Genomic DNA, 27,353 nt, shown 5'->3' with positions numbered 1-27,353 from the left:
ACATGTCCCACCTCCCCTCCAAATAAAAACATGTAAAAAAGATATATGTAACTTAGAAAATCTTTTAGTTTACACATGAGATTTTATTGGTTTTCTTTGTTAAAGGAAAAACTCAGAACTGTAGGAGAAATAATCAAAAGAAGGGTAACAAACACTTCCTGACTCTGGCTGCAAAGGTAACGGTCAGTGGCAGAGGCTGAGGGACCCCACAGACCACAGCCCTGGTTTTCTCCTCGGTTAAATCCTTTCAAAAAAAAAAGTATTATTCATGTTAAACAGGGAAGGAATTGCAGAGTGATCATTTGGGGAAAACAAAAACAATTAAAACCACTAATGACATATCGTATTAAAACGATAAGGACAGAGAACCCCGACCAGCCATACATGTAGCACAGTGATTTCACGGCTCCAACACCCCACTGAGTGATAAGCCCAGGAACACGAGACGGCCTTTCCCTGGAATCAAGTCAGTCTGCGGACAGTCTGCGACGCTAGAAAGAGTTCAAAGTTTCTACTTTACAAAAATTGACCACATTTAAACCAGCATGATTGCTTTCCATCCATTCAATAACTGAGAGACAATAATATAAAAATATGTAAAAATTATTCTAGACTCATAATTCCTAGATATGCTAACACCCATATAGCTAGTATAAATTTGATGATTAAAAAAATATTTTTGTTTCCTTAAAAACATGTAGTTCATTTCCCATTTAATATCAGACAGACACCGGCTATCCTGAAGTACCAAAATAATCACAGAAAATGGCAGTATCTAGACTTTGGGTTTCTTGTTAGGTGGATCCTGAAGACTAAACTTCGGAATTTCACCAGGAGTGTATGGAATTCTCTTGGAAGACACCTTTTTGCCAATTGTTTCAATCTGAAGAGGAAAAAAAAATAGAACCATTAATCACAGTGCAGGTACGTAACAGCTCCATAGTGTGGAGAGAGGCGGAAAGACGAGGAGAAAAACTTTTTGGGTTGTCCGAGCGGCTGAGAGATCTTTGGCGCCTTTATTTTTGTGTTTCTAGAATCAAGTGTCCCCTCCCCCCACTTTGCTGGCTTGTATTTGTTCAGGTTTTTAGAGACAGGGTCTTGCTATGTAACACTGGCCTCTAACTCACAGACCGTCCTGCAGGAGTGCAGGGAACAGCACGTCTGCAATCAAGTCACAGACACGGCTGCTCCACTTCTTTATGTCTATGAGTCATTCTGTCTGCGTGCACATCTGTGCAGCAGAAGGCATCAGTCGTGAGCTGCTGTTGGGTGCTAGGAACTGAACGCAGGACTTGGAGAAGAACGGTGAGTGCTCTTAATCACTGAGCCATCTCCCCAGCCCCATATAACCACTGTTTTTTTTTTTTTTTTTTTTTTTTTTTTTTTTTTTTTTTTTTTTTTACTTGGTTAGCCCTGGCTGTTCTGGAACTCACTCTGTAGGCCACGCTGGCCTCGTCCTCAGGGATCCACCTGCCTCTGCCTCCTGAGTGAAAGCACAACTGGCTACAATAGTCTTAAGTATGGACCTTGCTACATAGTCTTAGAAATAACATTTTAAAAATAACACTCAGCTAGGTAACCTAGCACTTGGGAGACAGAGGCAGGCAGATCTCTGTGAATTTGAGGCCAGCTTGGTCTATAGAGCTATTCCAGGACAGACAGGGATACACAAGGAAACCCTATCTCAAAAAAGAAAAAAAACAAGAGTAAAATTAAAAATAACACTATTGCCAGACAGTAGTGGCATATGCCTTTAATCCTAGCACTCAGGAAGCAGAGACAGGCGATCTCTGTAAATCGGAGGCCAGCCTGGTCTACCAAGTGAGTTCCAGGACAGGCTCCAAAGTTACACAGAAAACCTGTCTCAGAAGAAAACAAACAAACAAACAAAATTTAACACTCCTGACTTTGTCTTATATGACAACTCTGAAGAGCAGGCCTGCTGTTTGCTTGGGAAGGTGGGATAGAGGAATTCCCAAGGTCAGACAGGAGTCAACAAAGTTGTCAGCTAACTCTTGCTGGAAGCCAGTGTCTCCCAAATAACAGAGCCAAGGCCCCTCAGCAAGTGAGTGAGAAGCTAAAGAAAGCAGACACAGTTATCCTGGCACCCACACGCTGTGCTGAGGCACGCACAGGCCCTCCTCTCAGCACATCAACATCACCGTGTCTCCTGCTTACGCTATCCTCCAGCAACTTTTTAATCCTCCCTAACTGACCCTGCTGGAGCCTCCACTCCAAGCCCACACTGCTGCAGGAGGTAGAAAGTAACAACTTGTTAGTAGCCTGAGAACACAGATGCGCTGCTCTGGGCAGCTTCTGTTAGCTTTCCCGAGCTCCACCAAAGAGGGCTGCCTCACGAAGCCACACAGCCCAGAACAGCACGGAGTGTCTGAAAGGTTCAGGATGAACACCAGCTGATGGGCCTGGGTACCTGGTGAGGTGGATGCTGGCTATGTTCACACGAGGATGACAGTGTTGCTGCCACAATGAAGCATTTTCTCAGTGGCCACCCACCCATCATCCATCTCTTCCCTGGGAAATGAGGACAATGTAACTAGTGTCTTCTTACTTATGGTATGAGGTGAGCTAGGGCACATGCTGGTTCTGTATGACAGACACCTGAGGCCCTCTTAGCTGCTAAGTAAAGGAGACCAACTTTATGTCAAATACGGAATGAGTGAACGGTCACCAAAGAAATCAGGACTTCCCAGAGAAGACCTCTTGCCCGGTTATCTTACTGCTAACTTAGAAAATATGGCGATTCTAGAACCCATACAATGAGTTTATGACAGACCAGGCCATTGAAATGACTCAGAGGGCAAAGGTGCTCACTATCCAAGCCGGAAGCCATGGGGGACAGATATAAAGGAGAGAGGAGAGAACCAACCCCATAGGGCTGTTCTGACTTCAAACATGCCCCCACCCCAAATCATGCACGCACACACACACACGCACACACACACATACACACACACACTAATAAAGCAATAATGACAAGCCCAGAACCCTGGTTACCTGGAAGCCAATGGTCTGTAGCTCATTGTGGAGCCCATCCAGGACACGTCGCCCATCAAAGATAAAAGCTGGTTTCAGCATCTTTTTGTGAATCCGTTCATAATCCAGTTCCTGTGAAGACACACCAAATGCATAACTAGAACACACATGTGGACACATATCCAACCAATGCTGATACTGGAATGTGCCTAGGATTTTTCTTAATGTAATTTTTGAGACTTCACCTTAAACATGTCCCATTCAGTGCAGATAACGAGGGCGTGGGCGCCGTCACACGCTTCATATGGATCCTTGGAAATGGTCACCAGTCTGGACACTACAAAAACAGTGACAACGTCCAAAAGAGAGATGGGAAACAAGGCGTCTGAAGTTACACATACAATACTAGTCTTGCAGAAAGAGTGTCTGACAGAAGTGAATAATGGGGAACCAGGAGCACCCCCAAACTTTCTCCAGAAGTATTTCCTGGGACTCTCTGGGTTTTATGAAATACCACTGAGTATACATCCCTGACCCCCGCAAAAACTGCTAGGTTGAAACACCAGCGGCGACTTCAGGTCAAGGCTGAGTACATAATACCTAAGAGTTTAATTCAGAGCAATGAGGCTGCGTGCAGAGGCGGCCGTGGCAGTGACGGAAGTGCAACTGCACAGCTCCACAGCTGTACTCAGACAACAGGCTCCACAGGAGCACAGCCGTGTGGTCTGTACTCAGACAACAGGCTCCACAGGAGCACAGCGTGTGGTCTGTACTCAGACAACAGGCTCCACAGGAGCACAGCCGTGTGGGTCTGTACTCAAGACGGCTGGGCTAGGGACCAGTCCTACCCTGGTCATCCGCCGACACGCCTGGGTGAGACAGATCCACGACGATTTGTTCCCTGGGGACTTTGGGGTCGTATATATGGAGGTGTGCGCCTTCGTCCATCAGATACTTGCTGATGTAGATACTGGAGGACTCTCTGCAGGAGAAATCAATCAGCATGCTTTAAATGACAGAGGCATTTGGTTTATTTGTTTTGTCTTTTCCAAATAGTTTCTCTATGTAGCTCAAGCTGTCCTAGAACTCCCTTTGAAGAGCAGGCTAGCCTCAGATTTAGAGATCTACCTGCCTCTGCATCCAGAGTGCTGGGATTAAAAGCAGATACCACCACTAGCACCCAGCTAAATGACATATTCTAATATCAGGAAATTTAAGATATGGGGAAGTTCTAGTTAAGCTAAACTGTTGAGGATATAGTTTTTTTTTTTTTTTGAGCTTTTTTTTGAGACAGGGTTTCTCTGTGTAGCTCTGGCTGTCCTGGAAATCACTTTGTAGACAAGCCTGGCCTTAAACTCACAGAGATCTACCTACCTCTGCCTCCTAAAAGGCTGACATTAAAGTCATGCACCACCATGACAGGCTAACACACACACAAAGGAGGAGATACACAGACCTTCTTCCGTTTAGTGAGGCACCATGTTAACAGACCTCTTCTGGTATCGTTATATAATAGAGAATAAAATACTATAGAAAACACACATGTACACATATGTACAGTCACATGTACATGTACTTCAATTCTTTTCTATCAATTGGAAAATCAGGATAAGATGAAAGATTTCCATACTTTCTCAAAAGGTTTGAAATGTTATTTTTTGGTTCATTCTTTTTTTTTTTTTTACATTTATGTGTGTGTGTGTGTGTGTGTGTGTGTGTTCATGAGTGTGCCATGGTGTCCAGGTAGAGGTCAGAGGACAACTTTTTGTCCACTGTGTTGAGTTCTATCAGGCTTAGCAGCAAGTGCCTTTACCCACTTCTGGCCCCGAGATATTTTAAAGAGGGCCGATGAAATAAATTAGCAGGTAGAAAGGGGAGAGACTTGGCTACTCCAAGTTGTGCTCTGACTGCCACATGAATACCATGGCTTGTGGGCACATGTGAACACACTACTCACTATGTAACCCTGGATGGCCTGTACTTGCTATTATATAGGCCAGGCTGGCCTCCAACTTACAGAGATCTGCCTGTCTCTACCTATGCCTCCTGAGATTAATACCATGAGTCACTAAGCATAGGTAAAATTAAAAAAAACAACAACTTTTTTCCCCCGAGACAGGGTTTCTTTGTAGCTTTGAAGCCTGTCCTGGAATTAGCTCTTCTAGACCAGGCTGGCCTCGAACTCACAGAGATCCGCCTGCCTCTTCCTCCCAAGTGCTAGGATAAAGGCGTGCGCCACCACAGCCTGGACAAAAATACTTTTAATATTTTAAAGAACTAATACCTGGGGCTGGAGAGATGCCTCAGCAGTTAAGGGCACTGGTTACTCTTCCAGAGGACTGGGGTTCAGTTCCCAGCCCCCACATGGCAGCTGGCAACTGTTGGTAACTCCAGCTCCAGAGGACCTGACGTCATTACACACACACAGGCAAAACACCAATGCATATAAAGTAAACGAATCTTAGGAACAACAACAACAACAAAAAAGAACTGATACCTGGTATCGCCAGTGTCCTTTTTGAATGCAAAACCCAAGATGGCTATCTTCTTATCAGTTACTGTATTAAACAAGCTGTCTATGATCCTTGAGGCAAACCTCCTCCTCTGGTAGTCATTCATGTCTATGACCTGAAATCATATGTGTAATAACAATGTTAGCTTACAAAAGTGTCATCTAGGATATGCTCATGATGTTCTAGTAAATGCTACTGTACAAATATATGGTTCACATATTACAGCAAAGTTTACTCAACACTGTTATTCAGATTTAAGTCTGAAAATTAAAAATCCACCAATTGCCAGATGTGGTGGCACCTGCCTTTAACCCCAGCATTTGGGAGGTAGAGGAAGGCAGATCTCTGAGTTCCAGGCCAGCCTGGTCTACAAACCAAATTCCAGGATAGTCAGGGCTATACAGAGAAACAAATAATAATAATAATAATAATAATAATAATAATAATAATAATAATAATATAAATCCACTAATTCCCTTCCTTAGAGCCTTTCTGAAAATGTTCTTTTTCATTTGGCGTGGTCGGCTGTGAGTGACACTCGGGTGGATGAAAAGACTCCGGGAACACAGCTAGGCTTGAATTCTGAAGGCATCTGAGATCCAGCCACAAAGCCAGCCAAAAAAAGCATCCTCACCCCGCTTCTTCAAGTCTCCAGAAGGCACAAGCAATCAGCTCTCCAAGCACTTCCTCAAATGCTGCAAGCTCACCAACTCACCACAGCTCACCAACTCACCAAAGCTGACCAATTCACTCACCATTCACCAATGCTCACCAACTCACTCACCACTCACCAAGGCTCACCATGAGAAGACAGAACAGACACCGCACAGAGGGGGAGCTACTTCTGTACAAACCGTGACAACACAAGTACTGGACAGCGTTGTAGCCAAATGAGTCAGAGTCTCAGAGCATCTGACATCTGCTAGGTTAAGTTGCTGATGAAGTGAGCTGGGGGGAGAAGGGGAGGCCTTTTCAAAAGCTTTCAGGAACCATCTCAAGTCTTGGCAGCTTGGAAAGGAGCCCAAAGTGTTGGGAAATCAGAGCTTCATCTGCATTGAATGGCAAGATGAAGCCGCCTGCTTGGCTGAGTGAAATACTCAAAAAATGAGCCTCTACAGACTCGCTCCCATAGCTATTGCTGAAATCTGAAAGATTATGGATTCAGGAAATCATTTGGGAATGGTGCATATCCTGGCTGGTTCTTTAGGCAAATCTGTCATTTCTCAAAGTACCTTCTCTCATCTAAAAATGGGGGATAACGTTAGTGAAGAGGGATAAACGGTGTTCTGCATGCAAAGAGTACCCAGAAAAAAACAAGCATTTGATAAGCCGGGAAGGGGTTCCTGTTTTAGCTCCGTGAAACTGAAAGAAGGGAAGGAGAGTACCCATAGATGCAAACCACTTCAAATATTACAATGTGCGTTGTTTCTAAAATGGCGGCAGCGATGGATGTGGATGCCCCCAGCGGCATCAACAGTGGCGCAGGCAAGAAGCACTGTCAAGTGGGAAAGAGGAACGCAGTAGCCTCTGGGCCTGGGATATTGTAGTTGATACTGTGCCATCCACAGGAGCCACATCATGGATTTCTGCACTGAACGTCAGGCCCACCGGGCGTCTGTGATTTCTGAGGGGTGTGCTGAGCGTGGGGAGTCTGGAGTCATGCTCGCGTTCCCGCTGCACCTCTCGAAGGCCCAGAGCGAGGCCGGGGTGTCCACTGGACAGCAGGGTGGGAATTCCAAACCGTACGGGGGCACTGCCTAGAAAAGACTTCTCCCAAAGCCTGCCCATTTGCTACGTGTGCTACTCACTTTCCTGTTAATTATAAATTACATAGAACTGTGGTGTTTTTCCTTTGTCTTTGGTGTTCGCTGTTCCCACAGACATATGGTATTTTGTGTCAAAGTCGTTAAGTTCAAGAGAAAAAAAGATATTACAATGTGGGCGCGTTCCCGGCTAGCCTGGACGACACAATGAGACCCTGTCTCTTATGACGGTACATACCTGTAATTCTAGTATTTAGGAGGCGGCAGAGGGAGTGGGTGTTCAAGGTCATTCTCAGCTACTCAGCTACACGCAAGTTCAAGGCCAGCCTCTATCTGAGACAGTCTCAAACCCCAAACATAAAGGATATTACTTCCTGACTTATTCTGGGAGAAATTTAGCTATAAAATGGGAAATACAGGTGTATAAAAAAATGCCCATCACAGTTGACTAGGAAAAAAGACTAACTGAAAACAGATACTCATCAAATAAACCTGAAATAAGAAAACTGAGTTCCTGGAACAAGTTCAAATGGTGAAAACCATTTCACCAAGGAGGCCATGTTGAATTAGACTCTAATCGGGAGTCACTGACGACAAAGACAGATACCTGCTGCCAATAGCGAGCTACTTCAGGCAGATTCAGAGCCTCGCAGAGATAAACCAAGTTCAGAACATCTTTTTGGAAGCAGCTCCCACCAAAACCTGAGGAAAGAAAAAAAAAGAACTCACATTTTTTTCAGGTAAGATCCAGAAACTAAATCCTGTGGTAAAACCTCTACAATACCTGTAGTTCTTATTCAGATTTTAAGTAATAAAATTCAGATAGCAGAAAAATTTTGCAGCTATATGGTAAGTTCAAGTCCAGCCTGGGTTACATGAGACCCAGTATCAAGATAAAAAAATGTTGGAAAAGCAGATTTATAAATCATGTGACATTTATAGATAGTTAATCAGCTCAGCTCTTCAAGTACTTACCAAACAGTACCACAAAACAAGTTTTATTAAATCTACATTCAATATTTTTCCTTTTAAAAAGGGATTTTTTTTTTTTTTTTTTTTTTTTTTTTTTTTTTTTTTTTTGGTTTTTCGAGACAGGGTTTCTCTGTGGCTTTAGAGCCTGTCCTGGAACTAGCTCTTGTAGACCAGGCTGGCCTCGAACTCAGAGATCCGCCTGCCTCTGCCTCCCGAGTGCTGGGATTAAAGGCGTGCGCCACCACCGCCCGGCTAGGATTTTATTTTTTTATGTGAGTGTTTCGCCTACATGAATGTATGTGCACTATCCTCAGAGGTCGGAAGAGGATGGATGGGTTAGCTGACCACCATGTGAGTGCTGGACCCTGAACATGGGCCATCCATCCACAAGGACAAACGTTCTAGCCCTGAGCCGTTTCTGCAGCTCCATTTGATGTTTCCTTTGCACTTCTCTTCTGTTTCTCCTGTGCTCACCTGGTATGACTGCCTAGATCTCCTGCTTTACTGCAGAGCCAGGAAACTTTTAAGGTGAAGGGCCAGATGGCTAGTATTTCAGTCTTCGTGGGCCATGAAGTCTCTGCCCAACTGTTATCCTCTGCCACTGCAGCCTCATAGTAGCCAAAGGCAAGGGCCAGGCTGTGGGCGTGGTGGGACTGTTTTCCCATAACACTCGTTTACAACAAGCTGCGGCCTTGGTTTGGGCCAAGGCCTGCTACTCGCCCTTGAGCTAGCTCAGTCCAGGCTGCCGTAGGGAGGCAAGGACTTGAGTGGCAGAAACATTTGGCCTCAGCACTGCAGGATTCTGAACAAGGTACAAAACTTCCCTTGACTCTGAGTGCTCTCTAGAAACAAAATTACATCACCTCTGTAATAGGTCATAAGCAGTAAAAATGCCAAATGTCATTTCAAACATCTGTGATTCTGGCCCACGAGAGGTATCGGCAGGAGGACCAGGAGTTTGAGGACAACCTTGACTACATAGCAATTTAAAGTCATCTTGGGCTGTGTGAAACTCTGTCTTGAAGGAAAAAAAAATTGAAGGAGATAAAGTACTAATATAGAATATGATACATAATATGCCTTATGTAAATAGTAGCTATTTTTATTATAGTGAGAGAAAACATCAAAAAGGGCAGGGAAAACAGTACTAGGAAGTGACGTTTAACCTCAGAAATACTAGCTGTGTGTACACGCATGTGCGTGAGTGGTGGGACTGAACCCCAGGCCTTGCACACACTAGACAACACTCTCCCACTGAGTCACGTCCTAGGAGACAGGGTTTGTTTCACTAAGTTGTGTTCTATGAAGTATTTTTAGCACTATAATACCGTATAACCTCCACAAATAACGAGAACTGACCACAGGTGTAAAGTCAGAGTCACAGACTGGGCAAATATGCTGTGGCCAGGCCTGGTGGCGCATGCCTGTAATCCCGATCACCTTGGAGACTGACTGATGGAGGAGCACAGAAGACTCATGGCCTGCCTAGGCTACACAAGTTCAAGTTGTTCAACACAAGTTGGCATCCTGGGCAACTTACGTAAAAGAGGCTAGCCTCAAACTCCTGATCCTTCCGCCTCGACTTCCTAAGGGCAAGGATGAGCACGCCCAGCAACACTTCATCTTTACAGCTTACACTGGAGTCAGACGACCCCGGGGTGGGGGTGGGGGTGGGGGTGGGGCCTGTGAGTTCAAACTCAAGTCACCAGGCTTGGGGACAAGTGCCCTCACCCACTGAACCATCTCACAGGCCCGAGATATTTTGTTTTTAGATTTATTTTTTTATGATTTATTTATCTTTATTTTATGTGCATTGGTGTGAAGGTGTCAGATCCCCTGTAACTGGATTTTCAGACAGTTGTGCGCTGCCATGTGGGTGCTGGGAATTGAACCCGGGTCCTCTGGAAGAGCAGTCAGTGCTCTTAACCACTGAGCCATTTCTCCAGCCCCTTTAAGATTTATTTTATGTGTATGAATGTTTTGTCTGCATGTATGCATGTGTACCATGTAGAGCGTAAGAGAGCTTAGGGTGCTGGAATTCAGGTTACAGATGGGTGAGTCACCACGCGTGTGCTGGAAATTGAACTCTGGCCCTCTGCAAGAGCAGCCATTGCTCCTAACCACAAAGCCATCTCCCTAGTATCTCTAAAATCCTTTTTTTGTTGTTGTTGTTTTGAGACAGGGTTTCTCTGTAGCTTTGGAGCCTGTCCTGGAACAGCCTCTTGTAGACCAGGCTGGCCTTGAACTCAGAGATCCACATGCCTCTGCCTCCCAAGTGCTGGGATTAGAAGCATGAGCTACCACTGCCTGGCTTAAAATCTGTTTTTTTAAGGATATTAAATTACAAAGAAACACAAGTCTTCTATAAAGCCGGAAGCATTGGTAAACCCGTGTTGTATAGAGAAAACTGTACTTACCGACACTGGCTTTGAGGAACTTATTTCCAATCCTTTGGTCCATCCCAATAGCTGTGGCCACCTCTTCCACATCAGCCCCCGTTGCTTCACACAGAGCACTGATGGAGTTAATGCTGCTGATCCTCTGTGCAAGGAAAGCATTTGCTGCCTTCAAGTATAAGACAAACGAGAGAAGACGGTGAGTGAAAAAGCGACTTTATGTCAGGAGAGCTCACTGAGCTGACGCAAACTACTAAACAGGCGTAAGATACTGACAGGCTCATTTGGAGGAGACAGTAGAAAACTGATTAGAAAAGACAATAAGTTGCAGTGGTAGAGAACAGGTAAGGCCTCAGGTTTAATCTCCAGCACTGGGGGGAAAAAGCAACATAAATATTTTCGTGTGTGCATGTGTGTGTGGTGGTCCCCACAGTCAGGAAGCAGAGTCAGGATTTGAGTTTGACACTGGCCTCAGTAACATTGAATACACTGCCTAAACACAGTAACAGATTTAATGAAGAGCTGCGAGCTTTGCACTGACCAGTTTGGAAAGCTCTGAAGACCAAGTGTTGGTGGTGAGGATCTTTTCCTTGGGCACCCAGTGCTCATACACGGCACAGAGCGCCCGGACAGCTTTCTGGCCCTCTGGGGTCTCATCCCCTCCGATCAGGACTCTGTCTGGGTTCTTTAGGTCCTTGATGGCTGTCCCCTCTGCCAAGAACTCAGGATTGGACAGCACCTAGAGGAGCAATACAGAGGCAAGTTTAGGCTAGAATGAATCAGGGGTAACTTGAAGGCATCAGTCCTGCCCTAAGAAGAATCAGTTGCGGTGTTTTCTTTCTTCATACCTGTAAATTCAAGTTGGGCTTTGTGTTGGCATCAAATATACGGCGGATGCTTTCCGCTGCCCGCACGGGGACTGTGCTTTTCTCCGTCACGATTTTGTACCCATTTGAGTTCTGCACAATGCGTCGAGCACAAGCTTCGATATACTTCAGATCAGCTGCCCGGCCTTTCCCCATTCCATAGGTCTTGGTTGGTGTGTTCACCTAGCGAAAGCATAGGGAGGAAGAGCACAGCGCCTGTGAGCGCTCTCCAGCTCTCAAGACAGTGCAGACTATCTGCCTACTAGCAATAGTAGGCATGCTCGCAACTCCCACAGAACAACACAACACACCTTAAAAATACAACCATGGAAAGAAACAACTGGAAACATCTAGAGAACTCTTCTGTGGGAGGGTGGCCCTACATATGCTAGATCCGAGGGCAGGCAGGAAGGTTCCAAGCTAAGGTCAGGAGACAAAAATGAATGAATTTGGAGGTCCTTACTCTAAAGGAGTACCTATTTATCACATGCAAAATATTATCATGCATGTGATATCATGGTCTTTTAAAAAAAGATATTTTGTTTTATGTACATTTTGTCTATGTGTATATACATGAACTGTGTGCATGCCCGGCGCCCACTGAGGGTAGAAGAGGGTGGTGGTCATTGAAACTGGAGTTACCAACACTTGTAGGCTGCCAAGTGGGTACTAGGAATCGAACTCGGGTCCTTTGGCAGAGCAGCCAGTGCTCTTACCTTCTGAGTCATCTCTCCAGCCCCTATTATTAAGTCTTTAAAAAGACTTTTTAGGGCTGGAGTGATGACTCAGCAGTTAAGAGCACTGTGGCTTAATGCCAAATAAAACAAAGAAACCTTCACAGGCAGGAATATTAAAAATAAATAAATAAATAAATAAAATCACATGGGGAAGCAAACTACTTACAGAAATAAATACTAGATCAGCTTCTCTGATGGCATCGTCAATATTGGTAGAAAAAAATAGATTTTTCCCTCGACAAGATTCTACCACTTCTTTTAATCCAGGCTAGAAAAGGAAAAAAGAAAAAGGAGTTGAACACAGTATTATCCAATCCTGAGACGAACAGCAAATAGAATCAACTATGTTGTACTGTAATTTCAAGGTCTAGATTTCCAAGTAGTGTTTTGTAAGAATAGTTGAGGGTCTCTGGGCGTGGCAGCGCACACCGCAGTCCTGACACTTGGGAGGCTGAGGCTGGAGAACTCAGTCCGGGGCAAGGCTAAGCTACACGGTGAATTTGAGGTCAGACCGACTACCCTGGGAGATCCCGTGAAAGCCAGAAAAAGGAGGGGGCATACACAAGACATAGTAAGTGAGGATGTTATGAAACGAAGCAAAGCAAAGTTGAACTTGCACAATCAAAGATCAGCAGCTCTAAAATGCCTTCTCATTGTTTGCCATGGACCTGGGGTGTGTTAACCATTAACCCCTCGTATCAACTCGGTTATCACACCCTGCAAGGCCCTGGGATTCCAAGCAAAGTTTTCGCATTGTCATTATGAATGCAGTCATATCTATCCCATGGCCTCTGCACCTGCCCCATGATTTCATACCACAGAGGTGGTTGCAGAAGTCAGTATTTGCTTTAAACAAAGAAACAATAGTATGTGTTTTTCCAAGTCCTACTATAAGAAACACTGAACATCTTAACTATTTTTTACCATGCAGTTTATCTGGGGACATATTTATGTTAAAAATTTTTAAAAGGAACATTGCCACTTAGAAAGTATTTAACTTTTTAAAAAACTACATTTATTTTGGGTGTGGAAGTGTGCGTGTCATGGTATGCGTGTGGAGGTCAGAAGAACACCTTTGGGAGCCAGCCCTCTCCTACAGTGCTGGTCCAAAGGCACACGCAGGTCATCAGGTTTGGTGGCATGCACCTTTACCCAGAGTCATCATATCAGTCACAAGTATTCTTGTAGACAGAGAAAAAACTGAGCTCAGATCTGATCACATCTGTCCTCTAGATCCAATCGCCAATTTACAGGGACTAGAGGATACAGAAAAATGTTAGAAATACTCGAGGGAGGGGCTGGAGAGATGGCTCAGCGGTTAAGAGCGCTGCCTGCTCTTCCAAAGGTCCTGAGTTCAATTCCCAGCAACCACATGGTGGCTCACAACCATCTGTAATGAGGTCTGGTGCCCTCTTCTTGCCTGCAGGCACATACACAGACAGAATATTGTATACATAATAAATAAATATTAAAAAAAAAGAAATACTCGAGGGAGCTCAGGAGTCAACCAGGAGAATCGACTCTGGAAATGTCCTCAACAAACCAATTTCTCTAACTAAAAAGCAGGGGAGAAAAGAAAACCATTAACAAAGCAGGGGAGGATGAACAAGTGAACAGGAAGTAAAAAGATTGTGGGCTTATAAAAGACATGGCTGCCGGAGAGTGCAGGCAAAAGTCTTTAATCCCTGCACTCGGGAGGAAGGGGCAGGGAGATCTCTGAGTTCAAGGCCAGCCTGGTCTATAGAGCCAGTTCCAGGACAGGTAGAGGAACACAGAGAAACCTTGCTCTAAACAACAAACAAAACACAGCTGAGCACAGTGTGCACCTGGGCTCAGCCCTCGGGAGGCAGACAGGAGGACTTGAGTTTGAGACCAACAGCCTGACCTGATTTGTCCAGTGAGATCCTGTCTCAGATGAAAGAAACAAAATAAAATACTTACACATAAGTGATACCATTCTACTGCAAAATGGGAATCTTCCTTGGCCTCTGATTTAAACTAACTAGAGGATGAACATTCATAAACTTCTTCTTTTGTTTTTGTTTTGGGTTTTGCAGTGGCCTAGATCATGCTGTCTGTTCTCTCAAAAGGCTACACTCCCAGTCCCAAGAGTTCTTCACAGTATTTTGCTTTGTTTTCCAAGACAAGGTTTCTCTCTATATATATATCTGGCTGTCCTGGAACTCACTCTACAGACTAGGCTGGTCTCAAACTCACAGAGATCCACCTGCCTCTGCCTCCTGAGTGCTGGGATAAAAGGTGTGCACCACCACATAGTAAAATGTTTTGTTCGTAGTAATGAATAGTGATGTGTTCGTGCCTTAAAAAAAGAATCATTCTTCAGAAGCACATAATGCAACTATAACAAATGAAATTATAAAGAATCAGGATGGTGAGAGATGGAAGGAAATTAGCCATGTTTGTAACTGCTTAAAAAGTGATGGGGCCACAGGGATCTCTTTACTATTATCTTTGCATTTGTTTAATTAATTTTTGAAGAATTTATAGAGGGGTTGGAGAGATGGCTCAGCAGTTTAGAGCATGGGTTGCTCTTGCAGAGGACCTGGGTTTGATTCCCAGCACTCACATGATGGCTCCCAACCATCCATAACGCCAGTGCCAGGGGATCCAACCCCCTCTTCTGTCCTCCAAGAACACCCAAGCAGGCATGTGGTGCACATACAAACATGTACACAAAGCATTCATGTGTGTGTGTGTGTGTGTGTGTGTGTGTGTATAGTCTTTTGTGTGTTTGTGTGTGTGTGTGTGTGTACGGTTTTTCAAGACAGGGTTTCTCTGTGTCCTGACTGTCCTGGATCTCACTTTGTAGACCAGGCTGGCTTCGAACTTACAGAGATCTGCCTGCCTCTGCCTCCCAAGTGCTGAGATTAAAGGTATGTACCATCACTGCTAGGCTTAAAGTCTTATTCTTTACTAATTTTAACTTATTTTTTATTTTATATAAATATATTTATTTATATTTTATTTATTTATTTATATGTGTGTGTGTGTGTGTGTGTGCACATGCAAGTGTGCCATAGCATGTGCTTGCCATGGTGTGCATATGGAGGTCAGAGGACTTTTGGGAATAGTTCTTTCCTTCCACTATGGAGGTCCCAGGACCAAACTCAGGTTGTCAGGTTTGATAGCAAATGCCTTTCTGAGCTGAGCCATCATCTCCCAGGCCCTGAGGCCTTCTAATATAAGCTACTGGAGGAGATCTAACTGTAAACTCATACCCCGTATTAATTAACACGTGAGCAGGAGCAGCAGCAATATAAAACACGTGTGGGGTCACCAACCACTGCACTAGACTTCCTTGGCTGTCCTGACTGGGGCCTAGAATGGCAGAAAACGTTACGGATGTGGGGTTTTGCAGAGAACAGGTTAACCAGTATTCTGAGAAATGAAGTGAATCTGGCACAGGAAGACAAATACCACATGTCCTTTATGATGTGGAAGCCAGGAGAGCTGATCACACAGAGAATAAAACAGTGATTACCAGAGGCGGGGAGAGTGATAGCCAGTAAAGGGTTCATAAGTCCAGCTGGACAGGAAGGGTGACTTCTGACACTCTCGAGACAGCAGGGGCGCTGGCCGAGAGCTGGCAATTAGATTATCTCAAAACAGTCTGTAGAAAATTCTCTCTCTGTTTTCATTTTAACCACTGCCCAGCTTTTCTTTAAAATTTTATATTCATTAGTGTTTTGCCTGCATGCATGTCTGTGCGAGGGAGTCAGAAGCCCTGGAGCTGGAGTTACAGACGGGTGTGAGCTGCCTGTGGGGGCTGGGAATTGAACCTGAGTCTTCTGAAAGAGCAGTCAGTGCTCTCAACCGCTGAGTCATGGCTCTAGCCCCGAAAATTCTCTTAATACAAATAAATGATAAACGTTCTGAGGTGAGAGATAGGATAAATTATTCTGATATGATCACTAAGCACTGTACAAGAAATATCACACTATACCCCATAAGTGCATACAAATAATTTTAGTTCCGTATATACAATTAAAATTTATTTATTTATGTATGTATGTATGTATGTATGTATGTATGTATTTATTTATTTATAGGCAGGGTCTCACACAGCTCAAGCTGGCCTAGAACTTTGGGATCAGCTATCCTGTCTCCCACACACCAGGGATCTACTTATTATTTTTGTGTGAGGTTTTTTTTAAGATCGGGTCTCTTTATGTAGCCCTGGCTGTCCCGGGACTTGTGTGTAGATCAGGCTGGCCTCAGACTCATAGAGGTCAGCCTGCCTCTGCCTCCTGAGTGTCAGAGTTAAAGGAGTGCTCCATCACACCCAGCAGTCCACAGGGCCTCTTGTATCCCAAACTGGCCTCCAACTCTCTCTCTCGTGGGACTTCTGTCCCTTCTGACTCCAACTCTTAAGTGCGCCGCCATGCCCCTTCTGGGAAAAACTTGAGCAAGCACTTCACCAACTTAGCAATACCCAGCTCTGGCACACTTCTCTTGTTGCTCTCTCGCATTCCTGACATAATAAAACTGTCACTTTATGTCCTTAGTCCTTTTCTCTTCTGCAGTACTGGAGAGGAAATTCAGGGCCTGACACACGTTAATCATGTGCCATATTCCCTGTTCAAAGGCCCAGAACATTTTCTTATCTTGGATTTTTGTTGTATACTTTTGGCTTTTGGCTTACTATATAGCCCAGGCTGGCCTGGAACTCACTATGTAGTTCAGTAATCCTCCTGCCTCAGCCTCTACAGTACTGGGATTATAGGCATGCACTACCATACTTAGTTTCTTTCTTCCTTCCTTCTTTCCCACCTGAAATAAGGGCCTTATGTCAGCTAGTTAATCTAGGATGAGCTATATTCAAACACCATCCAGAACTTTTGCTTTGTTTTGAAGCAGGGCTTCTCTGTGTTGTCCTGCTTGGCCTTAAACCAGCTAAAGTAGAACATGAACTAACTTCAGTCCTCCTAAGAGTTGGGATCATGGGTGTTACAAACATGCCCAGCCAGACCTTATTCACTGAAATTGGTTGCATCCATAGATATCACAATAATAGTATATATAAAATAGTTAACCAACACAGTAAGAAAACGATAAGCATAAACACAAAGCTGTTTAATATATAATTTACCTCATAAATAGGAAGGGTCGGGGAATTCCATGCGTTGATTCTCGATTCATTGACGTCGACAACGGTTACCCTGATCTCAGGGCACATATGGGCAATGACACTGCACGTGGGGCCACCGACATAGCCCGCACCAATGCAGCAGATCTTCTTGATTTCAACCATGGCTCAACTAGAAGAAAACAATCAAGAGTGTTCTGTTTTGGTATTAGAAGCAGAAAATATGGACAAATCACTGGCACATTCATCACAAAACTGTCGGGTATCTGGAGCAAGTTCCTCCGTCTGCTCATGGGAACTGGGAAAACTGTAAATGGAAAATAACATTCCAGTTAGATGACTCGGCCACTCCCCACTGTGCTCACACGAAAAGAGGGAAAATCTCTAACAGCCGATGATAATTCTGCACATACCATAAGATTATAATGACCTGAGAGTTAGAAAGTCAAGAAGCAAAATAAAGCCTGTCCTCTAAACCAGGGTTATAGGTGAGCGTACAAAGGTGAGGTTTTCCACAGGTTTAGATGGTCACAGATGGTCAGATTACTTCCATGACTCAGCTCTGGCCTCGAAGACTATTTGCCTGCTTGGCTTATACACGTCCCTCTGGAAGTGTGTGGGTAACTTAATTCCCTGTGCAAAAGAGCTGGTAGGTGGGGCATAAGAGGAGCTCTGCTCTCAGTGTGGATTAATGCCTATTATAAAAGGGCTTAAGCCTTCAGGTTTGATCTCATATCTCTTATTCTTCCGCCAGGGAATGACATAGCAAAACTGTCAACCTCTAGTACCCTAAGACAAGAAATTCCTGTTCATTATAGATTATCCATCACAGGTGCTGTTGTAGCAGCAGAACATAGAACAAATGAGTCCCTCAAATACTTAACTTGGCATCGGTAGATTATTTGGACAATAATCTTGAAACTATTTCAACTTTAGTTAGAAACTGTGAAAACACTGCAGGAAAGTAGTGTGTGTGTGTGTGTGTGTGTGTGTGGGTGTGTGGGTGTGTGGGTGTGTGCACTGGTGTACAACAACCTATGTGTAGAGACCTGAAGCCCACACCATGCTCCTCTATTGCTCTTTACCTGTTATTCTGAAGCTCTGGTCTTACTGAGCCTGGAGCTTGCTATCATCAAGCAAGGCTGACTAGCCAGCAGTCCCCAACCACACCACCTCTGGCTCTCAGTCCTGGGGTGAGAGAGGTATGTGCAGCCACAATAGCTTTTACTGGGTGCTAGGGATCTGAACTCACGTCCTCAGGCTTACACAGCAAGCAGTCTCCCTAGCCCAGCAGAGTCATTTCTGTGGTTACCAATACTGCTGCACCGATCTTAGTACGTTTTCTTTTTTTTTTAAATTTATTTATTTATTTATTTATTTATTATGTATAATAATATTCTGTCTGCGTGTATGCCTGCAGGCCAGAAGAGGGCACCAGACCCCATTATAGATGGTTGTGAGCCACCATGTGGTTGCTGGGAATTGAACTCAGGACCTTTGGAAGAGCAGGCAATGCTCTTAACCTCTGAGCCATCTCTCCAGCCCCCTCTTAGTACGTTTTCAATAGTCATCAGGTGAAATGATTAACACTAAAACTTTACAAGGAACTGGCTCATATATATGAATGCCGTTATTCACTGTAATTACTGTCAAAATGACTAGTCACTTCAGTTTTTCTGCCAAGGTCTCAGACATCACAAATTCAAACCCATTCATGCAACCCAGAGAGAAGGAAAACAGCAGTCAGAGAGCTTAACAGTTTGTTGTGGACTCCTGCATGGATGGGAGAAAGTGCTCAAGGTTAGACCAATCACAGTGCTTGGCAAGAACGTATCTGTGGTTCAGTAGAAGACTGTTGGCCCAGCATGAGCTGAGCTAATGAGTTTGAGTCTTACTACTGCAAAAAATAAAGCACACAGTTTTAGTTCCCCAAATAGGCAAGTCATAGAATTTCATAACTCTACTAAGAAAGCATTCTACCTGCCTCTGCCTCCCGAGTGCAGGGATTAAAGGCGTGTGCCACCAGCGCCCGGCTAAGAAAGTATTCTTAATGTTATACATAAAAGTTTTGGAGTGGGGGGTAGGTCTCTCCTTCCACCATGTGACTCTCAGGGACTGAACTCGGGTCCTCAGGCTTGTTGGCAAGAGCCTTTACCAGCTGAGTCACCCTGTCACTACCAAAGCCATAGGTTACAAAAAAATCCATCTCAAGAAGCCTCACTTCTACCTGTCCCTACTGACTCCGCTGCAGGCAGCTCCCTTGCTTCTTGTGTTACTCCTGGTGCTACTTTGCCCCACTATATGAGCACTTATGTGTGCGTACTGTGGCCTTTTTGAGACAGGGTTTCTCTATTATGCAGCTCTGGCTGCCCTGGAACACACTATGTAGACCAGGCTGGCGTCAAACTCAGAGAGATCTGCCTCCCAAGTGCTGAGATCATGCCTGGCATAATCGTAGTTTTGAACTGAAGAAACACCACATATAGACAGTGTCTATGCTTGGCTTCTTTTTACGTTACTGTATTTTAAAGTCACATCCATGCTTCCCTGCCTTGGCTTTCTCACTATTGTGCTGCATCCCTCTACATGGATTCACTTACCAGGAAATATTAAAACTGATTCCTTGAGAGCCTAAGTAAATTTAAAAGTTCTCTATTCACATTGTGAAGCTACAAAAGAAACACTCCTGTCAGACTTTTAGGACTGTAAGACTTGCCTTGGGAAGAAGTACTGAGAGTACCCAAGCTGGCTTCTGGCAGTCACCCATCTTTCCCTGCCTCACCCATTTTGCTTCCCCCACCCAAGTAGACGGAAAAGATGATGTTGGGGACACTAAGTGATGAAGCTGGGGAATCATCTGAAACTCTCCCATGCCTCCAGTCGTCACTACAGCTGCCCCACCTCTGCAAAAGGAAAACTTCGGCATCTGGTTCCAGAAAACTTGTCCCAGGGCCTACTCCTTCTCCATCAAACACACACAAAAATAATGTTCCCAACAGTAAGAAATGGACAAGAACTTGGCCATGGATAGATACAAGACCTGACACTGAAGTATTTAACAACCATTAGGAGACATTTATTACACACCTCCATGTAACAGCTCCTATTGTTCAGTGTGCTATGGATACAATAATAAGACAGCTCAGACCCTGCCCTCCCACAGTTACAATACAGCAAGGAGCAAGAAGAACCATGGCCTTCGTAAGCGCTCTATAGAGAAACACACAGGAATTGTCTGTGGGGGAAGGGACAGGGAAGGGCTCTCTGAAAAGTGGTAACTTAAAGAGGGAAAGGAAAGGCCCCCAAAAACGGCCACATGAGAAAAAGATAATCAACTAGAAAGCAAAATTATGTCCAAGTCCAAAGAAGAAAGAGGATGAAGAGGGCCCATGAGACGGTCCAGAGGGTAAAGTGCTGGCCGGACCAGCCTGATGCCCTGGTCCCTGGAACCCACATAAGGTGAAGGAGAAAACTGGCTCCTGAACGTTGCCCTCTGACCTCCACACACAATAATAATAAATATGAGGTGTTTAAAGAAAAAAGGAGAAAGAGCCAGAGAAAGGTCATCTCAATGGAGATGCAGAAGTTGAGCCTGGCGTAAAGAATGGGTAGAATTTGGGAGGGGGAAGAACAAAATCAGAAAGAACATTCTAGATAAGAGTAAAAGAATAAACTCAGAGAAGTGAGGCTTCATGCTCAGTGGGTGAAGCAATGAGAACTAAGGAGCTGTGGGGAGCAGTAATTGTCCCCCATAGCTACATACATTGGCTCCTGAATGTCTCTCTCAGGACAGCAAGGCAGCAATCGGTAAGCATAATCTAGTAACAGCTTACATGGTCGAATGGAACCATCACAGTCAGAGGCACTGCCACAACTAACCCGGTTCTGTGCTAAGAGAGAGGGGAAGTGTTTCCGAGCAGGGCGGCTGCAGCTTAAGTCTGGAGACTGAAAGAGTTAAGAACAATACAATGCAATACGTGATATTCACTGTTATACAAAGGACTGGGACGTGGGATCTAGACATGAGAAATTCTCTGGTTCCAGGAAAGTGGGGACAGAAATAGAATTTTCCAGGCTTGGATAGTGCATCTCCTCAAAATTCTCTGTTCTGATGCTTTATCAATTTGGATTTTCAGAAGCTACAGTAGCAGAAAGAGGTGGTCCTAGCAGGGTATTTATAATTAAAGGTGGTTCACGCCTTTAACCCCAGCAGAGGCATGCGGATCTCTTTGAGTTTGAGGCCAGCCTGGTCTACAGAGTGAGTTCCAGGACAGCCAGGACTGTTACACAGAGAAACCCTGTCTCGAAAAAATAAGTAAAGAAAGAAGGAGATAGGGAGGGAAAGAAAGAGGTAGGGAGGGAGAGAGGGAAGAAAAGAAGGAGGAAGAAAGAAGGAACGAAGGGAGGGAAGGAGGAAGGGAGGGAGGGAGGGAGAGAGAAGGATGGAAGGAGAGAGAGAAAAGATGGTTTCAATTTCAGGTATAAGTACATTCTCTATACCCAGAAGGTCTATGCACACAGAATTAACTGTGAGGTGTGGTATGTATTTGTGTATGTGTGTAGGTATAATGGCAGACATATTTAATCCTAGCACTAGGGAAGCAGAAGCAAGCTTGAAGCCACCCTGGTCTACATTGCAAGTTCCAGGCCAGCCAGCCACAGTGACATAGTGAGACCTTTCTTAAAAAAAAAAAAAAAAAAAAAAAAAAAAAAAGTTGGATTTCTACTGAGAACACATATAGACTTTTTAGGTATTACTTTCATTGTTTGTTTTGAGACAAGGTCTCCCTAGGCAACCTAGGTTAGCCTGGAACTTGCTATGTAGCCTAGGAAAGATAGTCTTATGCTCAAGATCCTCCTGCCTCCACCTCTACTATGTTAGGATGACAGGAATGTGCTATGATACTCAATTATAGGTATCATATGTAACTCAGAGGATTTAAAGTATGCAGGAGGGCATGCATAGGCTGTGGACAGATAAATACTGCACCATTTTATTTAAAGGACTTGAGCATTCCCAGTTGTGGGCATTTGCAGTAGACCTGGAGCCAATCTCCCAGAGATACCAGGAGCCCACTGTCTTCCAGGCCTGCAACAAAGTCCTCCACTGTAATAGCAAAGTTCCACTGTAGTGTATCTATCTGCTCAGTCTCTTTATAAGCCACATTGTCAACATCTAAAGCCTAGTTAACTCTGGGCCTATAGGTTTATCTTCAAGGTTCACAGGACTGAACCAGAACTACCAAATAAATATAAGATACCTGGTGAGGGGCTGGAGAAATGGCTCAGTGGTTATCATCACTCGCCGATCTTCCAAAGGACCTAGGTTCAATCCCTAGCACACATAGCGGTTTGCAACCAACCATAACTCCAGTTTCAGAGGATTTTCTTCTGACCACAGTACCAGGCATGTAGACAGTAAAGGTCAGTGGGTCTCAACCTGTGGGTCGTGACCCCTTCGGCAAACCTATCTCCAAAATATTTACATTACGAGTCATAACAGTAGCAAAATTGCAGTTATGTGGCCGGGCAGTGGTGGCTCACGCCTTTAATCCCAGCACTCAGGAGGCAGAGGCAGGTGGATCTTTGTGAGTTCGAGGCCAGCCTGGTCTAAAAGAGCTAGTTCCAGGACAGGCTCCAAAGCTACAGAAAAACCCTGTCTCAAAAAGAGAAAAAAATTACAGTTATGAAGTAGCAATAGAAACTATTTTAAGATTGGGATCACCACAACATGGAATCCATATTAAAGGGTCGTAGCATTAGTGAGGTTGAGAACCCTTGGTATAGACATACATGCAGCCAAAACATCCATACACATAAAATAAGAATACATACAAATAAAAGACACCTGCTTTCCTCCCTAATTAGACGAATAAGTAGTATTTTTTTTTTGGTTTTTAAAGACAGGGTTTCTCTGTGTACCCAGATCAGGCTGGGTTTGGACTCACAAACATCCACCTGCCTCTACCTCTCCTCCACCAGTGCTGGAGTTAAAGGAATGTGCCACCACCGCCTGGCGAGAATTTCTAAGTCATGTTGTTCCAGAGGATCTTTCAGAGGTACAACTTAATTCCACAGCCAAGACATTAGCGCTACTCTGGCAGACTACACCCTCAAGCTCAAGCAGGCCCTATTTCCGTTACCATTTACAGAATAAGCACAGATCCAATGTCTATGGAAGATAAATTCCTGGGCTTTAAGGAGTTCACAGTTTAATAAGGTATCCCAAGACTAATGAATCTTTTAAAAAATGTTTTTGGATTTATCTATTTAATGTGTTTTAAGGTAAACCACCTGAGTGCCTGGGAGTCAGATGGTGGTGAGCCACCACTGTGAATGTTGGGAGCGGAACCAAGAGGAACAAGTGGTCTTTAAATTCTGAGGCCTCTCTCCAGTGCCAAGGCTGCTGGTCCTTATCAGCTGCCGTTCACTGCTGTACCTTCAACACCTCGTATGGCAATCCCTCTGCGCCTACTGAGTTAACTGTCCCCATGGGACTCTGTATTGCAGACTTCCTATTTCATAGGTTTAGTTAAGATGGTTGATATTTTGCAGTGAACAATCAGACTGCTACTTTTTAGCCACCTAAAGAATGTCATCTTATTTTCCTGTTACCTCTAATATTACTTGGTTGCTTTTTTTTTTTTTTTATCGTGCTGGGGATTAAATCCAGGGTCTCAAGCATCTCAGGTAAACATTCCACCGCTGTGTTCCACCCCCTAGTCCTCAAGTTACTTCCTATCTGCCTTTCTTTCCAAGAAGCAGTTACTGACGACAGCTGCATCTGTACTGGAGAAATGAATAAGCTTTTCTTTCCCCTCTGGTTTTGTGTTTTTTCTCTCCCTCCTCCTTTTCCTTCTTCTCCCCACACACACCTACTTCTCTCTCAATAAAGATTCCCTCTGCAGCCTAGGCTGTCCTGGAACTGGTGGTGATCCTTCTGCCTCAGCCTCCTGGGGACTGTGATTACAGACACGAGCCACGACACTCAGCTACTTGATGAGTTGGTCTTCATTTTGGGGATCCTTGCCTTGCTAATCTTCAAATGAAGTGCAGCTTGTACATGACAACGGATGGAAACATGGGAAAGATGGATGCAAAACCGATGCAAACCCAATAAAGTCACTTGGAAGTTTCAAAAACAATCCTCAATAAACTTTTTTTGATTTCCTTATTATGTATACAGTATTCTGACTGCATGTACCCTTGCAGGCCAGAAGAGGGCACCAGATCTCATTATAGAGGGTTGTGAGCCACCATGTGGTTGCTGGGAATTGAACTAAGGATGTCTGAAATAGCGGCCAGTGCTCTTCACTGCTGAGCCATCTTTCCAGCCTCCTCAATAAACTTCAATATGGAGCTTGATACAAAGTTATCAATAGCTTTATGACACAGATATTTTAATGATTGTATTTTCATTTTTTTTATAATTTTAGAGTTTTGGTTTTTTGTTTTCTTTCTCTGTATGTCGTATGCAGGCCATGGCACATGTGTGAGGTCAGAGGACCACTTTGGGGGGTCTAGGTTTTCCTTTCTCTGTGGGTTCTGGGGATCCAACTCAAGGTTGACAGGTAAGTGTGTTGGAGGAGGCTGCATGTTTGTCCCGGCCACCCAGAACCAAAATAATCAAACAGAAACCATATTAATTAAAATACTGCTTGGTCTACTAGCTCTAACTTCTTATTGGCTGACTCTTACACATTAATTTAACCAATTTCTATTAATCTGTGTATCGCCACATGGCTGTGGCTTACCTGCTAAAGTTCAGTCTGGCTCTGGCTTCTCTCTGACTCCACCTTCCTTCTATATCCCAGCATTCAGTTTAATCCTCTCCACCTACCTAAGTTCTGCCCCATAACAGGTCTAAAGCAGCTTCTTTATTAACCAATGGTATTCACAGCATACAGAGGGGAATCCCACATCATAAGTGTTCTCCCTGCAGGCTCATCTCACCATTTTCTAATTCTACTTGTTCACCCTCTGGCCTTTGCGGTACTGAGAGAAAAGTGGGCCTATCTGCTTAGTGAATAGGTCATTCTGAACTGAGTTCCCACCTCTGTGTTTTGGGAATCACAATATACCACACCGGACCTGAAACAACTGTTCAGATAAAATCCTTTTAAATTCAGATAAACATTTCAACCTACAAGATGTCACTAACAGCCAGCAAATGTCCTATGCTGCAATCTGAACAGAATATAATCCATCTGCCACCCCTCTTCATATAGCTACTGATTAACTAAACAGTAGGCATGATAGACAGCTGGGTACACCAACCTGGCTCATCTCAGTCGGTCATTTCCTGGACACATACTTTAAAAATGCCTGACCTAAGGGGGTTAAAAACTATTGTGAAAGACTTAATTCTATGTCTAACGGGCACGAGCAAAGCTGTGGAAATACAGGGAACGATGGAGTATGCCTAGTGGTTAGAGTCAGAGATGAAGGCGAGGGGCGGGTGTGGGGTAAGAAGTGGGATATATTTTGAGTTCTTTTCCAAACCAGGGTTGTGTAGCATTCAGCTAAGACTAGAAGCTGAGTACGCATAAGCCCGCCTCAGAGCAGAAACACTCAGCTCTTTCAAGTCCAGACCCCTCAGAAGAAACAGACCAGACTACTGTTCTCCATTTCTTAGGGGAGTTGAAAAAAAACCTAGACAGGCCTTTGAGGTGAGTGGATGAACAGTAAGTCCTCTGTGTATCCCACGTATGAGCGAGCTCTCTCACCTAGCGAGTACCTCCTTTCTCCATAGCAGATTTCCCAGCCCTACTCAATTATCTTACACGTAGGACATGAAGATGTTCAAGATCTCCCGAAAAACATGGTCTCTGAAGCCCCCAAGAAAGGCCTTCCCTGACATCAAGCAGAACATCCAAGCATTTGCCTCGGCCAACAATGGGCAGCAGAAGCCCCCTAAGATTTTAGGATAAATGCCTTAGGGCTTCGTCTTCAGGGGGCGTTGCTTTCTTCTCTTAGGGGCTACCAGAGGAGAGCAGAGGACCCCCAGGTGAGCAGACTCTTAATTCTCAACAAAGCACAGATAGCCTCCTATTAGGCCCCACGGAGTGGACCCCTTCCTTGGGGCGGGGGTGGGGGCGTTTGGCTTTCCGAAGCGGCGGGAAAACCTTGTACGTTTCAAGTCCTCAAGTGGGAAGAATGAGAACCAGCCAGAAGACGCACAAGTTGCTAATCAAAAGCCCTCCTTGCCCGACCTCCTGCAGGCGCCGGACGCGATTCCGCCGGGCCCGAAAGGGGGACCAGGATGATGCGATGGGCAGCCCCGCCGCGAGCCCCGGGCCGCGTGCACACCCCGGCCGCGAGAAGGGGGCATCCCGCGGGGAACCGCGCTTACCCACTTCCAAGGCCGGAGCACGGCGGCCACTCGGATCCCGTTCGCTCGGACAGAGCCTTACTTCCAAGCCGTAGCCTCCACACTCTCCGCCCGCCGCTGCCCGAATCCAGGGCCCGCGGCCGTATTTAAATGCTTCTGCAGGGGAAGGCGGAGGCTTCATTCCCCCGCAGCCTGGCCGCCCGGGACTCTGAACCCAGCCACCGCCCCGCACTGCCCCGCCTCCCTCCGCGCCAGGCCCGGGACAGGCCTCTATTTCCTTCTGGACTCAGGGCGGCAGGAGGGGTGGGGCCCGAAATTGGTCGCCACGCCCCTGCCGAGACGGGCGAATCGGCTCGAGCCAACTCACCGCCCCGCCCCCGCCCCGCCGAGCGGCGGTGGGCGTGGCTGCGTGCGCCCTGGGTCCCTAGGTTGGGTGGCTGTGGGACAGGGCATCGTGACCCTTGTTCTTTCTCTGCCCCTTGATCCTTGGACTTTGGGATGAGAAAGGTTCACGTGTGCCAAATGAGCCAGCGTGGACTGGAGCGCAGGGCGCGTTGCGGGCCGAGCTCACCGGAAGATCCTCTGATTTTCGGGCCTTCCCCTCATCCTGGAGCCTGATCCTGGGTTCTTATCGCCCTGGTCTCTGCGGGCCAGCCTCCGCTACCCTCCCACAT

General features: G+C 45.2%; 1 protein-coding gene and 1 pseudogene across 1 annotated transcript; one reads left to right on the top strand and one right to left on the bottom strand.

The window, feature by feature from the left end:
- Window positions 1-62: 62 nt before the first annotated feature.
- Window positions 63-26,858, bottom strand: Ugdh (UDP-glucose 6-dehydrogenase). Its single transcript, XM_038325167.2, has 12 exons — window positions 26,701-26,858; window positions 17,352-17,520; window positions 12,408-12,509; window positions 11,487-11,687; window positions 11,180-11,377; window positions 10,660-10,807; window positions 7,878-7,972; window positions 5,492-5,622; window positions 3,843-3,976; window positions 3,240-3,331; window positions 3,016-3,126; window positions 63-883 (listed from the first exon to the last, which is right to left on the bottom strand). Exons 2-12 carry the CDS (start codon window positions 17,511-17,513, stop codon window positions 776-778), a joined length of 1,482 nt encoding a protein of 493 aa, XP_038181095.1. The 5' UTR covers window positions 17,514-17,520; window positions 26,701-26,858; the 3' UTR covers window positions 63-775.
- LOC119818634 lies at window positions 6,938-7,417 on the top strand (annotated as a pseudogene).
- Window positions 26,859-27,353: the final 495 nt, after the last annotated feature.

The sequence above is a fragment of the Arvicola amphibius genome, chromosome 1 (genome assembly GCF_903992535.2).
Source record: "Arvicola amphibius chromosome 1, mArvAmp1.2, whole genome shotgun sequence".
NCBI lineage: Eukaryota > Metazoa > Chordata > Mammalia > Rodentia > Cricetidae > Arvicola > Arvicola amphibius.
The sequence above is the reverse complement of the archived record's forward strand: the minus strand, read 5'-3'. Positions and strand labels throughout refer to the sequence as shown.